This window comes from Amblyraja radiata, chromosome 45 (genome assembly GCF_010909765.2).
Source record: "Amblyraja radiata isolate CabotCenter1 chromosome 45, sAmbRad1.1.pri, whole genome shotgun sequence".
In the NCBI taxonomy this organism is placed as follows: Eukaryota; Metazoa; Chordata; class Chondrichthyes; order Rajiformes; family Rajidae; genus Amblyraja; species Amblyraja radiata.
Genome location: NC_046000.1, coordinates 5,726,676 through 5,742,117, shown reverse-complemented (window position 1 = coordinate 5,742,117; position 15,442 = coordinate 5,726,676). Strand labels below are relative to the sequence as shown.

The following is a 15,442-nucleotide window of genomic DNA, read 5'->3' as shown; positions in this document are numbered from 1 at the left end:
AAGAGCAGAGACTAGTTAATCCACCACTAAACATAACAGTTTTTAGCTTGATCACCGCGGTCATTAGAATGCAAAGTCGACAATAAAAGATCATACACAAGGCGATGTCAGTTTCCTTTTTACCGATATACCTCATGATTAATGCAACAACAGGAGGGTCGACTCCAAACTGTTCCCTGGGTAACAGTCGCTTATTTCCCGACACGAGCAGAGCTGAATTCCGTCTGCACCAGGATCCGGTCTAACTCCGCGCCGCATATTCAGTCATGATTTAAGCGAGAAGTTAAAGTGGATTTGATATAAAGTTGACAGAAACTGAATTCATTCAGAATCATAAATAAAATACAGCTATCTGGCGGGCAATTTGAAATTCAACCCGCAACCAATGATACTGCATTCCGTGCTCTCTGGTTGGCTCTTTTAAGAACAAACGGCTCTTAAAGAGCCACTAATACGGCAGAAGAAAGAGCTGTGGCTTTCTAATGTCCTTTTACATCAATGTTCTGTTCTTTCTGCGGGGTTTTATATCACGCGCTCCGGGTTCAAGGACAACAAACGCCTTTATTACGCACTTTCCACGCGCGCCCCTCAGTCGCTGATCAGTCCTTCCACAGACACTAAGTTACACCATCTCCATAATGATGAGGCCGGTTGGAGGGACAAAGGCGGCGACCACATACTCCAACTCCAAGTAACGACCCACACAGCGCTGACGCTGCTAACGGAAATCCTAACGGCTCTGCTCACGCACGGTCTCACTGAAAGTGTTGTGTTGATATTTGGACACCGCATTGATGCAACTGGTTCGATATTTCATTCGCAGGCGATAGTTCTCATTCTGTTTAATTTGATCAAATTAGCCGTCCAAACCACGGTATAATCCAGATGCGAGTACATTCCTGCCCACCTCATTGAAACAGAAACTTCACCCTCGTCTTTCTCGTTAATTTTTCTCAATCTTCATACACTTCTCTCAGTGATCCATCCTTTCAGATTGAATTAATGTAAACAAGATGTTTGTGTGTTTGTTGCTGCTGCTGTTTTAGTTGTGAAGTGACTGACTTTTAGTGACTGCAGTCTGTTGTTTTGAACGTGTGAGTCCCGTTTTCTATTCGAGAAACATTGCTGCGACGGCTCCGAGAGTCACTAGACAATTGATCGTCAATAGCTGATCCTAAAATAGTTTTATTCGCTCCATAGATGCTGCCTCATCCGCTGAGTTTCTCCAGCATGTTTGTCTACCGTCAATACTCTAATGTCGTTTATGCAAAGAGCGATCTTGTTCCCATAGGTTAGCGGTTTTAAATAGTAAGAATGCATTCCAATGAGTCTCTCACCATGAAACTAATTCACACTCGGTGTGTTTTGTTGGTAGGTCAGCATTGAATAACTGTGGATGCGGGGAGCCATTATCATAAATAAATGTGTAATTAATTTCTTAAAGTCTAAGGTATTGCTGAAAATATATGTTATTTCTGGGCGGGCTTTTCAAATGTCAGTTCTATTGTGGAGCACCGGTTGTTTTCCTATTGGCGTCTGGTCATTGGAGAACGAGGCAGCTCTACGATTGGCCTATTTCATATTACCAATGAGATGAAGCGCTGCGCCACCAATGGTAAGCGCCCCACCACATTCCTCTCTAGAAGCTACAAGCAGGGCCAGTGCAGGAGTATTTCCACCAAAGATCCTATAGGACCTTTCATTTCCACATTCTCTTTCCGCAGATGTTTGTGGAAATTGACTGGACGAGGGAAAACCGGAGGCAAAGCCAAGACCAAGCCTAAGTCACGCTCGTCCCGAGCTAGACTGCAATACCCGGTGGGCTGTGTTCACAGGCTCCTAGAGAAAAGGCAACTATGGTGAGCGGGTGGGTGCCGGAGCCTATCTGGTCTATCTGTCTGAAGAAGGGTTTCGGCCCGAAACGTCGCCTATTTCCTTCGCTCCATAGATGCTGCTGCACCCGCTGAGTTCCTCCAGCAATTTTGTGTACCTTTGGTCTATCTGGCTGCTCTGCTCGAATATTTGACGGCTAAAATCGTCGAGCTGGCCCGCAACGCGGCCCGGGACAACAAGAAGACCCGCATCATCCGCAGACATCTGCAGCTGGCCGTCCGCAACGACTAGGAGCTCCACAAGCAGCTGGGAGACGTGACCATTGCTCAAGGCGGGTTTTGCTATGATCTTTGGTGCTGCCTAATATCCAGGCCCAAGAAAAGCAGTAAGAGCAACAAATCAGCGAAACGTCAATCTAACGACCCAACGACTCTTTTCAGAGTCACCCACCGTGTCTGTCGAAGGGCTGAATACCGGCTGGGGTGGGCGCGGCGTATTTCCATTCAGTTTATCCGCTGTCGTATGAAACACCCGGACTAACTCACATTCCACGTTATGTTCCTCCAGTTGCCATGAATAAAGCCAACATCTTCCCCACACAAAGCGCGCCGCTTCTATCCGGGTTTCTACACAGTCCGCATTCTCTCCGTCAGATACACGGAGCTCTCTCCCAACGGGGGGCAGTGAGTGGGGAGCTGGGGAATTTCAGAAAGGTCGAATGAAGGAACATTTATCAATCCGCAGAGGGAAAATGTAATCTACTTTCATTTGTGTGACGACTCCAATTACGTGAAATAACTTAACCGGTCAAACAGCATTTGTGGGGGGAAGAAATCGGCGACATTTTGCCGACACGAATCTGTGTGTCTCCATGTAGCAACTCCTGTCTTCATGACCTAATGCCACCCAGACTGTTCGACACCAGACCGGTGTTTTGACACCACTCCACAACAGTACAACCGATCACCAATGTAACACAATGTTCATTTACAGGAACACATTGTCTGCTGCAGGATGCAATATAATTAATTACAAATCTCATAGGCCCCAGTTAACCTATAACAAATTATAATTAATCAGATCTCGTGGTCACTGCTCCATCTGTGAGGCTGTGGGCGGCTCTTAGAAGAGCCTTTGTTTTGTGTTGGAATAAAGGGGATAGTTATTTAGCCGCCGAACCCGTAGAGAGTGCGGCCCTGTCGTTTCAGAGCGTACACCACATCCATGGCAGTGACCGTCTTGCGCTTGGCGTGCTCGGTGTAGGTGACCGCGTCCCTGATCACATTCTCCAGGAAAACCTTCAAAACCCCGCGGGTCTCCTCGTAGATCAGACCCGAGATCCGCTTGACCCCACCACGCCGAGCCAGGCGGCGGATAGCTGGCTTGGTGATGCCCTGGATGTTATCGCGAAGCACTTTGCGGTGCCGCTTTGCTCCGCCTTTGCCTAATCCTTTGCCTCCTTTCCCTCGACCAGACATGATGCTGCGTCACTCGAGTCGCTGCTCTGTGACAAGCTGACTGTTGCTGTCTTCTTTTATACGCAGCACCCCGACCTGCCGGGGAAATGCAGAGAAAGTGGAAGGAGGGGAAAAGGCAGAATCAGAGTGACAGACAGAAAGAGGGATGTCTCTCATCTTCCAGCTCCGCCCTCGGTTTTTTGCAACCACCCATTTTGCAACAGGAAGACGCCCCACAGACCTAGATTTTGCCGATGACATTGCACTACTAGCAGAGTCGAGACACATCCTTAAAGATATATCAGCTCTGGAGGAGAATGGATATAGGTTGGATTAAGGATCAGCTGCCAGGATCCGCTGGGGGCGACATGTTGGAGTAGTCGCACTTTTCCACGCTCCCGACCTGTTCACCTCCAACTTTTATAATAGCTCAACCTAAGTTTTATAATTACCCATAAATATTTAAACACCATTGACAGCACCTCTCCACGCCGTAAAGATGCCAGGCAGAGGAAAGAAAGAGGAGCAAAAGACGGAAGACCGGACGACCAGCACCGGAATGGCCACGCTAGCAGCCATGTTAACAGAGCACAAGGTATCGCTACTGGCAGAATTCAACGCAGCGTTCACCAAACTGGAAACGAAGCTGGACATTATCCAGACCACAATTTTAGATCACCAACACCGTCTTTCTTCATTAGAGTCTTTTGCCGATACCACCAGCCAAGACATACGAGCTATAGCGACAATGCTAACTACGGTGACCGAAGAGAATACCAAGCTAAAGTCTAAGCTTATCGGCCTGGAAGGCAGGAGTCGCCGAAATAACATAAGGATAGTCGGTCTCCCCGAGAACATCGAAGGCCCTCAAACAACAGTTTTTTTCTCTCAACTCCTGCTCGAGACTCTTGGCGAACACACACTGGAATCAGCCCCGGAGCTAGACCGAGCCCCGGAGCTAGACCAGTTGTGATCTGCTTCCATAGATACCAGACCCGCGAGTTGGTGGTGCGTGAGGCTCGGAGGCAGCGGGGTAAGCTGAAGTACAAGGATATCCCGATCCACATTTTCGAAGACTACTGTCCCGAGATAGTTGAACAACGCTCCGCGTACCGAGTCGTTATGAAGGAGCTGTACAACCTGGATCTCAAACCCTCCCTTCATTATCCAGCCAAGCTGTTCATCATGGCCAGGGAAGGAAAGAGGTGACGACTAACATCTCCCGAGGACGCTCAGGATTTCATCTCATCTTACCGTCGACGCAGACCGGGACCCACAGACGACTGACTTCGCTCGGTACGTCTATATCCGAGTGGCACAGGGGTCCGGTTAATCTACGGTTACACTATGGACTAACTTTAGCTTGACTGCTCTTAGCAACTAGCCATTGCTAGCGCTCGGCCTTGCTGATTATACTAGACCCCTGTCTTGAAATGTATGAGGCTGGTAAGAATTAATCACGATTCGTGACTATCTTATACCAACTTTTCCTTATAATGTTTATGTGTAATCATACTTGAAAGGGTTCTTCACCTGCACATGCTATAAAATTGGGCTTAAGGAACCCACCTTGTGGTTCGTGATCTGGTCTCTGCCTTCTTGTTTTTAGCAGCTGGCTGCTAAAGCTGCCAGCATTCGGCTAGCTTGTTTGCACTAGTCTTCCTAGCGGACTGTCTGGGGCTGATAAGAGCTCATTACAGCCAAGGCTGTGTTATACCAATCTGCTCCTACAGCGTTTTTGTTTAACAATACTTAATTGATGTTCTTTTGCCCTGCGCTTTAATCCAAGAGCCCAGTTTGCAACTCGCTAACTTCTCTAACGCTAACTCTTTCTTTATACCTTGTCGATTTTAAGATATACTATGTAATACCAAAGGAAGCTATTCTTGCTCCACTTATACATTGGCTTGCTTATTCAGTATCACCATTTTATTAATTTGCTTTGTCTTATTATTACTGTCATCATTACAACCATTACCATTAGTGTTAGCAATGACATTGGCAGTGCAACTATTATGGCAATTATTTCAACTTTGTATTTATTTATTTATGTTTATTTTACTTTATTTCTACTTTCTATTTTTCAAATTATTATTATCATTGTTATTATTATTATTACTACACTTATTTCATTTTATGTTACTTTACTGACATTGGGCGATTTTGTTGCTTTGGGAGGTGGAAATATTGGGAGTTAAGATTGGATATCTCCATGCGGATGCGAGGACAAAGCACCTTGGTGCAATGGGCACTCAAGGTTCAGTTGGGACATTGGAGATCTCAGGTCCGGGGACTCAGGTTTGAAAGATGGTTAAGTGATATGTGTCCCACTTGTTTGTTGTGTGTATACGTGGCCCCCCCCCCCCCACATCCCCACTCTCGGCAGCTGGTTTCGATGCGCTCTTCCGTTTCGACTTGCAGTACTACAGCGCTCTGCCCACTCGCTTGGATATAGCTAACTACGGCCAACACAAACAACACTCTTAGATTTGTCCCGTGGAACATGAGGGGGATGGGAAGTCCTACCAAGACTGACAGGATCTTGGCCCACTTGCAACAGCTCAAAGGCGATATATTTTTTATTCAAGAGACCCACCTTCGTAACAGAGAGGTGACACGGCTTAAGAGAGGCTGGATTAGACACTTATTTCACTCGAAATTTAATGATAGGGCTAGGGGTACTGCTATCCTGATTCGTAAGAACGTTATGTTCGAACCACAGAAAACTGTGGAGGATCCTGCTGGCCGCTTTGTCATGGTGTCTGGCAAACTGCAAGACACACCTGTCATATTGGCCAGTATTTACGGTCCCAACTGGGATGACAGCTCATTTGGAACCACATTTTTTACATCTCTCCCAAATATTGAAAATCACCACGTCATTGTGCGTGGAGATTTTAATCTGGTCCAAGACCCTATACTGGACAGATCTTCGAACAAAGCCTCTACTTTAACTAAATCAGGTGAGACTTTGCATGCTTTCGCCAAACAACTTGGGCTCACAGACCCATGGAGATTTACATTCCCCACGACTAAATTATTTTCATTCTTTTCCCACGTGCACCGTACCTATACCCGTATAGACTTCTTTCTCTTAGATAACAGACTGCTCTCCAAAATCAAATCCAGCGAGTATCATAGCATCGTAATATCAGATCACGCTGCAACCTCCCTCGATCTCCACTTTCGTAAACGAACTAACCCCTTTAAACAGTGGAGGTTCAACTCCTCATTATTAGCAGAGGCTCACTACATGCAATTCTTGCACTCCCAAATCACCTTATACTTTGAGCTGAATGACTCGCCGGACATAGAAAGAGGTGTACTCTGGGAAGCTTCAAAAGCCTATATTAGGGGCCAACTTATCTCTTTTGTCTCCAACCTGAAAAGAACCGAGACATCCCAAACGGCAGACCGGTTACAAAAAATAAAGGACATTGATGACAAATATGCATCTGACCCAGACCCTAACCTTTATAGAGAACGCCTTAGGTTACAAACAGACTTTGACCTCACGTCTACTAATAAAGCTAAGCTACGACTGCTTTAATCTAGGCAACACTTTTTTGAATCTGGGGATAAAGCTGGGAAGCTTTTGGCCCATCAGGCCAGAACCGAGGCGACTTCACGGCTAATTCCAGCCATTAGATCCAGCTTAGGGAAGATTCATACTGATCCTCTTAGAATTAATGAAGCATTTGCTAAATTCTACGCTGAACTATACGTTTCCGATTGTCCTCCCACTGCAGGTGACATGCTCAGTAGTATGACGTTTCCCCGAATTGACGATGAAGCCACGAGAGACTTGGGTGGTCCCATAACTGTTGCTGAGGTCCAAGCAGCCATCACATCGCTGCAAAGCGGAAAGTCACCCGGCCCTGACGGCTTCACTGTAGAATATTACAAAGCTTTCTCTGCTCTCCTCGCACCAGTCCTGAGAGATATGTACAATGAGGCATTTTTACATCGTCGCCTACCGCCCACATTGTCGTGGGCTACTATCTCCCTAATTCTTAAAAAGGAGAAAGATCCCCTGCTTTGTAGTAGCTATAGACCAATTTCACTCCTGAATGTGGACCTCAAAACCCTCTCTAAAGCCCTTGCGCTCCGTCTTCAACGAGTGATGCCCTCTATTATCTCGTTAGACCAAACAGGGTTCATACCAAGCTTACAGTCTTCCCACAATACTAGGCGTCTCCTTAACATCATCCATTCACCGAGTAGTGAGACCCCAGAGATAGTGGTCTCCCTCGACGCCAAAAAAGCTTTAGACAGGGTCGAGTGGAGGTACCTATATGAGGCGATGGACAGGTTTGGCCTCGGTAACAGTTTTATTCTTTGGGTCAGTCTATTATACTCGTCCCCGGTGGCCTCAGTACAAACAAACGGCACACTGTCGCCCCACTTCCCCCTTCAGAGAGGTACCAGACAGGGTTGCCCGTTATCACCACTCCTGTTTGCTGTTGCGATAGAACCCTTGGCGGTCTGGTTACGCTCAGAGAAGGGCTTTAAAGGTATTACACGGTTCGACACAACTCATAAAGTCTCATTGTATGCGGATGACCTGCCCCTGTACATCTCGAACCCAGTCAGCTCTCTCCCTGTGATTACGAATATTTTAGAACGGTTTGGTGCGTATTCTGGTTATAAACTTAACTACCAAAAGAGTGAGCTATTACCGATTAACTCATTGGCTAAGCAGCTCCCTCGCTCTTTAACCTCATTCAAATGGGCAGAGGACGGGTTTCGCTACCTCGGTGTCTTTATCACAACACCCTTATCTGATATGTTCCGCACAAACTTTCTGCCTCTGGTTGAGAAAGCCAAAAGAGATTTTGACCGCTCGTCAGTTTTACCGCTATCCCTCGTGGGCCGGATAAATCTGGTCAAGATGGTCATCCTACCCAAATTCCTGTATCTTTTCCAGCACGTCCCTATACTTATCACTAAATCTTTTTTTGATAAATTAGAAAGGACAATATCTACATTTTTATGGGGTAGCAAACCGGCTAGAATCCGAAAGGCGATACTGCAGTCTCCTAGGAGTGACGGCGGTTTGGCACTTCCTGACTTTAGGCGATACTATTGGGCAGCTAACTTGCAAAAACTCCTGTATTGGATGAATGATGATTGCGACCACCTACCGACATGGGTACTCATGGAAAAGGCGAGTTCACATCTCCCGTTGCGGTCTGTCCTATGCTCCCAACTCCCCCTTCCTATAACATCTGTGGGTGCAGGCCCAATTGCGTCCCTCTCGCTCAAGATATGGAGTCAACTTAGGAAAAACTTCGGTTTACAAGGCCCTTACATCTTGACCCCACTGCTTAAAAACCACATCTTTAAACCTTCAAGTACAGACCACACATTCAAAACCTGGCATAGCAACGGTATCAGTAGTATCAAAAATCTATACAAGGATGGCATCTTTTCATCTTTTGCGGAGCTCTCGTCCAACTACAGCCTCCCAAACTCCCACCTTTTTCGTTTTTTCCAGAGTAGGGATTTTGTGAAGAAGACATTCCCCATTTCCCAAATCGCCCCCCTGAAACGCTGACCGATACCATCTTAGCTCTAGATCCCAACCGGAAGAAATGCATCTCTGTTTTGTATAACTTGTTAGGGTCGGTTATATTGAAACCTCATACCTCATTAAAAGCTGTGTGGGAGGGTGAGCTGAATACGAAACTAACAGACCAGCAATGGGACTCTGCCTTGGATTTGATCCATTCTTCCTCCATATGTGCCCGTCATGGCCTAATCCAATGCAAAGTCCTTCACAAAGTCCACTACACAAATGCAAGATTATCTAGAATTTATCCCGCTGTTAGGGACACCTGCAACAGATGTAATCAATCTCCTGCCAACCACAGCCATATGTTTTGGTCTTGCCCTAAGCTAGCAGCCTTTTGGAGGAGTGCTTTCAACTTGATAAGCAGAGCCTACGGCCAGACTATTCCTCCAAACCCACTGTCAGCCATTTTTGGTACCCCTCCCAACACCAACCTCTCTGTTGCGGTGAAACGGGTTCTAGCTTTTACAACCTTGTTAGCCCGGAGACTGATCTTGCTTAACTGGAGGCTCACCTGTCCCCCGACACACGCCCGCTGGATTAAGGAGGTGCTTTACAATTTAAAGCTTGAAAAACTTAGGTTCTCTCTCAAAGGCTCTACCAAGACATTCCTAGATACATGGAACCCTTTCTTGGAACTTGTTAACTCTCTCAACTTGTCCCCGGACTCGGAAGAGGACTGAGTGCTCTCCACCATTGTTCTGCTCTACTACAGCTGCTCTCCCCTTAACCCCCCCCCCCCCCTCCCCACACTTATTTATTTAATTACTTACTTATTTACTGTTATTAGTGGCCACTTTTTAAAACATTTTTTATTTTTTATTTTTTGAGTACTTTTTGTTTCGTTTATCTTACCATATTTGTGTGTATGTGTATGTATGTGAGTGCTGTTTGTCCCCGTTTGGTTCCGACCTGATTCGGGTGGGTTGAAGGTGGGTAAGTGTAAGGGCTTTGAGGGTCGCCTACATACTGTTGCACAATTATGCCTTGACTGTCACTATCTGTTATCATTGTATGTATGCAAATTGCTGTGAAATTCAAATAAAAAGATTTAAATCAAGGATCAGCTGCCAGAAGATATAGAAACATAGACATAGAAAATAGGTGCAGCAGTAGGCCATTCAGCCCTTTGAGCCTGCACCGCCATTCAATACGATCATGGCTGATCATTCAACTCAGTATCCTGTACCTGCCTTCTCTCCATACCCCCTGATACCTTTAGCCACAAGGGCCACATCTAACTCCCTCTTAAATATAGCCAATGAACTGGCCTCAACTACCTTCTGTGGCAGAGAATTCCAGAGATTCACCACTCTCTGTGAAAAAAATGTTTTACTCATCTCGGTCCTAAAAGATTTCCCCCTTATCCTTAAACTGTGACCCCTTGTTCTGGACTTCCCCAACATCGGGAACAATCTACCTGCATCTAGCCTGTCCAACCCCTAAAGAATTTTGTAAGTTTTTATAAGATCCCCCCTCAATCTTCTAAATTCTAGCGACTACAAGCCGAGTCTATCCAGTCTTTCTTCATATGAAAGTCCTGACATCCCAGGAATCAGTCTGGTGAGCCTTCTCCAGTCTGCATGGTCTCGGGAGACCATGCAGGCTGGAGACCAGCAGCCAATAGACCAACTGATAATCAATGGGGAACCTGTGGAAAACGCCGGTTCAACTCCCAGATTGGTAAAGCTGCATCAGTCTTCAGAAAAATACAGGCATTATGTTCTAGTGGCGGGATATCCAAGATGCTAAAGCTCAAGCTCTTCCAGTCTGTAATCCTCCCTACAGCCTACATGTGGATAGAGAACTGGCTGGCAGACAGGAACCAAAGAGTAGGAGTAAACGGGTCCTTTTCACAAAGGCAGGAAGTGACTAGTGGGGTACCGCAAGGCTCAGTGCTGTGACCCCAGCTATTTACAATATATATTAATAATTAGGACGAGGGAAGTGAATGCAACATCTCCAAGTTTGCGGATGACACGAAGCTGGGGGGGGGCAGTGTTAGCTGTGAGGAGGATGCTCAGAGGCTGCAAGGTGGCTTGGATAGGCTGGGTGAGTGGGCAACTGCATGGCAGATGCAATATAATGTGGATACATGTGAGGTTATCCACTTTGGTGGCAACAACAGGAAAGTAGACTATTATCTGAATGGTGGCCGATTAGGAAAAGGGGAGATGCAACGAGACCTGGGTGTCATGGTACACCAGTCATTAAAAGTAGGCATGCAGGTACAGCAGGCAGTGAAAAAAGCGAATGGTATGTTAGCATTCATAGCAAAGGGATTTGAGTATAGGAGCAGGGAGGTTCTACTGCAGTTGTATATGGTCTTGGTGAGACCACACCTGGAGTATTGCATACAGTTTTGGTCTCCTAATCTGAGGAAAGACATTCTTGCCATAGAGGGAGTACAGAGAAGGTTCACCAGACTGATTCCTGGGATGGCTAATCCCTGTGTTGAACTGGTCGAAATAAGGACCTGCAGATGCTGGTTCATAATAAAGATAGACACAGAGTGCTGTAGTAACCAGCATCTCAGGAGAAAAGCAATAGGTGACGTTTTTGTTTGCAACCCTTCTTCAGCCTGAAATTGGGGAGGGGATGTGGGGAAATTGAGAAGGGAGTGGGGAGGGCGTGGAAAGTTGGAGGCGAGAAAAGACCGGGACAAATCAGGGCCGGCAACAATTTACCTTTCCATCTGGACATTGGAGGAACAGCACCTGATGTTTAGCTTGTGAAGTGGTATGAACGGTGATTCTCTGTGTTTAAATGACTTCCACCAACACCCTCCTCCCCTAGGAAGGGCAGATGGCAAATAAGTGATGTTACATTTTGGTCCATGAAACAATGGACAGGACTTGCACATAAATGGTAGGACCCTGAAGCGTGTGGCAGAACACAGAGATCTGGGTGTACAGCTCCCTGAAAATGGTGAGTCAGGTGGACAGTGTTTTGCATGTTTTACTTCACTGGGAAGGATATAGAGTACAAATGTTGCCACATCATGATGCAGCTGCATAAGTCGTTGGTGTGACCATGATTGGCGTATTGTATGGAGTTCTGGTCACCCAGCTTTTACAAGAAAGTCATTAAATTGGAACGGGTGCAGAAGTGATGCACCATATGTTACCTGGGCTTGCATTACAGGGAGAGGATGGATGGGCTGGGACTTTTTACTTTGCAGCATTGAAGGCTAAACAGTGACCTTTTTGATGTGTACAAGAAACTGATGGGCAGGATAAACTGAATGAACACAGTTTTTCCCCCCAGGGTAGAGGATTCATAAAAAAGAAGGCACACGGTGAAGGTGAAATTAGATAAATTTAAGAGAAACCTCAAGGGCAACACTTTTATTCAGAGTGTCGTCCACATCTGGAATGAGCTTCCAGAACAATCTATAGGAGTTGATACAATTATGACAATTGGACAGGTTCGACACAATTACACGGTTCGACACAACTCATAAAATTCTTACAAAGAGGGATATGGGCCAAAAGTAGGTAAAAGAGACTAGCGTAATATGTCAACTTAGTTGGTATGGACAAGGTTTCCATGCTGTACAGCTCTATCACTTTATGACTTGTATTTTATACAATGACAGATGACTGGCACTCACTGTGTGAATTAAAAAGATTTAGGTTTATTATTGTCACGTGTACCAACAGGAAACAATAAAACTTTCCTGCACTGTACTGCAACGAGACAGGCCTGGAAAACACACTATTTGACCATCACACCGCACTATAATGTAATGACATAGAAACATAGAAACATAGAAAATAGGTGCAGGCGTAGGCCATTCGGCCCTTCGAGCCTGCATCGCCATTCAATATGATCCCCCCTCAATCTTCTAAATTCTAGCGAGTACAATCCGAGTCTATCCTGTCTTTCTTCATATGAGAGTCCTGCCATCCCAGGAATCAGTCTGGTGAACCTTCTCTGTACCCCCTCTATGGCAAGAATGTCTTTCCTCAGATTAGGAGACCAAAACTGTACCCAATACTCCAGGTGTGGTCTCACCAAGACTCTGTACAACTTCAGTAGAACCTCCCTGCTCCTATACTCAAATCCTTTTGCTATGAATGCTAACATACCATTCGCTTTCTTCACTGCCTGCTGCACCTGCATACCTACTTTTAATGACTGGTGTACCATGACACCCAGGTCTCATTGCATCTCCCCTTTTCCTAATCGGCCACCATTCAGATAATAGTCAGCTTTCCTGTTTTTGCCACCAAAGTGGATAACCTCACATGTATCCACATTATACTGCATCTGCCATGCATTTGCCCACTCACCTAGCCTATCCAAGTCACCTTGCAGCCTCCATAGAAACATAGAAACATAGAAATTAGGTGCAGGAGTAGGCCATTCGGCCCTTCGAGCCTGCACCGCCATTCAATATGATCATGGCTGATCATCCAACTCAGTATCCCGTACCTGCCTTCTCTCCATACCCTCTGATCCCCTTAGCCACAAGGGCCACATCTAACTCCCTCTTAAATATAGCCAATGAACTGGCCTCGACTATCCTATGTGGCAGGGAGTTCCAGAGATTCACCACTCTCTGTGTGAAAAAAGTTCTTCTCATCTCGGTTTTAAAGGATTTCCCCCTTATCCTTAAGCTGGGACCCCTTGTCCTGGACTTCCCCAACATCGGGAGCAATCTTCCTGCATCTAGCCTGTCCAACCCCTTAAGAATTTTGTAAGTTTCTATAAGATCCCCTCTCAATCTCCTAAATTCTAGAGAGTATAAACCAAGTCTATCCAATCTTTCTTCATAAGACAGTCCTGACATCCCAGGAATTAGTCTGGTGAACCTTCTCTGCACTCCCTCTATGGCAATAATGTCCTTCCTCAGATTTGGAGACCAAAACTGTACGCAATACTCCAGGTGTGGTCTCACCAAGACCCTGTACAACTGCAGTAGAACCTCCCTGCTCCTATACTCAAATCCTTTTGCTATGAAAGCTAACATACCATTCGCTTTCTTCACTGCCTGCTGCACCTGCATGCCCACTTTCAATGACTGGTGTACCATGACACCCAGGTCTCGCTGCATCTCCCCTTTTCCTAGTCGGCCACCATTTAGATAATAGTTTGCTTTCCTGTTTTTGCCACCAAAATGGATAACCTCACATTTATCCACATTATACTGCATCTGCCAAACATTTGCCCACTCACCCAGCCTATCCAAGTCACCTTGCAGTCTCCTAGCATCCTCCTCACAGCTAACACTGCCCCCCAGCTTAGTGTCATCCGCAAACTTGGAGATATTGCCTTCAATTCCCTCATCCCGATCATTAATATATATTGTAAATAGCTGGGGTCCCAGCACTGAGCCTTGCGGTACCCCACTAGTCACTGCCTGCCATTGTGAAAAGGACCCGTTTACTCCTACTCTTTGCTTCCTGTCTGCCAGCCAGTTCTCTATCCACGTCAATACTGATCCCCCAATACCGTGTGCTTTAAGTTTGTATACTAATATCTTATGTGGGACCTTGTCGAAAGCCTTCTGAAAGTCCAGATATAACACAGCCACTGGTTCTCCCTTATCCACTCTACTAATTACATCCTTGAAAAATTCTATAAGATTCGTCTGGCATGATTTACCTTTCATAAATCCATGCTGACTTTGTCCAATGATTTCACCACTTTCCAAATGTGCTGCTATCCCATGTTTAATAACTGATTCTAGCAGTTTCCCTACTACCGATGTTAGACTAACTGTTCTGTAAATCCCCGTTTTCTCTCTCTCTCCCTTTTTAAAAAGTGGGGTTACATTAGATACCCTCCAATCCTCAGGAACTACTCCAGAATCTAAAGAGTTTTGAAAAATTATCACTAATGCATCCACTATTTCTGGTGCTACTTCCGGTACTCTGGGATGCAGCCTATCTGGCCCTGGGGAATTATCGTCCTTTAATCCATTCAATTTACCTAACACCACTTCCCGGCTAACCTGGATTTCACACAGTTCCTCCATCTCATTTGACCCCCGGTCCCCTGCTATTTCCGGCAGATTATTTAAGTCTTCCTTAATGAAGACGGAACCAAAGTAGTTATTCAATTGGTTTGCCATGTCCTTGTTCCCCATGATCAATTCACCTGTTTCTGACTGCACGGGACCTACATTTGTTTTAACTAATCTTTTGCTCTTCACATATCTATAAAAACGTTTGCAGTCAGTTTTAATGTTCCCTGCCAGTCTCTTTCCTAATTAAGCCTTTGTCCTCCTCTGCTGGTCTCTGAATTTCTCCCAGTCCTGTGGTAGGCTGCTTTTTCTGGCTAATTTGTATGCTTCATCTTTTGTTTTGATACTATCCCTGATTTCCCTTGTTATCCACGGATGCACTACCTTCCCTGATTTATTCTTTTGCCAAACTGGGATGAACAATTGTTGTAGTTCATCAATGCAGTCTTTAAATGCCTTCCATTGCATATCCACCGTCAACCCTTTAAGAATCAATTGCTAGTCTATCTTGGCCAATTCACGTCTCATACGCGCAAAGTTACCTTTCTTTAAGTTCAGGACTCTTGTTTCTGAATTAACAATGTCACTCTCCATCCTAATGAAGAACTC

General features: G+C 45.6%; 1 protein-coding gene across 1 annotated transcript; it reads right to left on the bottom strand.

The window, feature by feature from the left end:
* Window positions 1–2,938: 2,938 nt before the first annotated feature.
* On the bottom strand, window positions 2,939–3,348 carry LOC116968483 (histone H4). Its single transcript, XM_033015251.1, has one exon. It carries the CDS (start codon window positions 3,309–3,311, stop codon window positions 3,000–3,002), a length of 312 nt encoding a protein of 103 aa, XP_032871142.1. The 5' UTR covers window positions 3,312–3,348; the 3' UTR covers window positions 2,939–2,999.
* Between the last annotated feature and the right edge of the window lie 12,094 nt (window positions 3,349–15,442).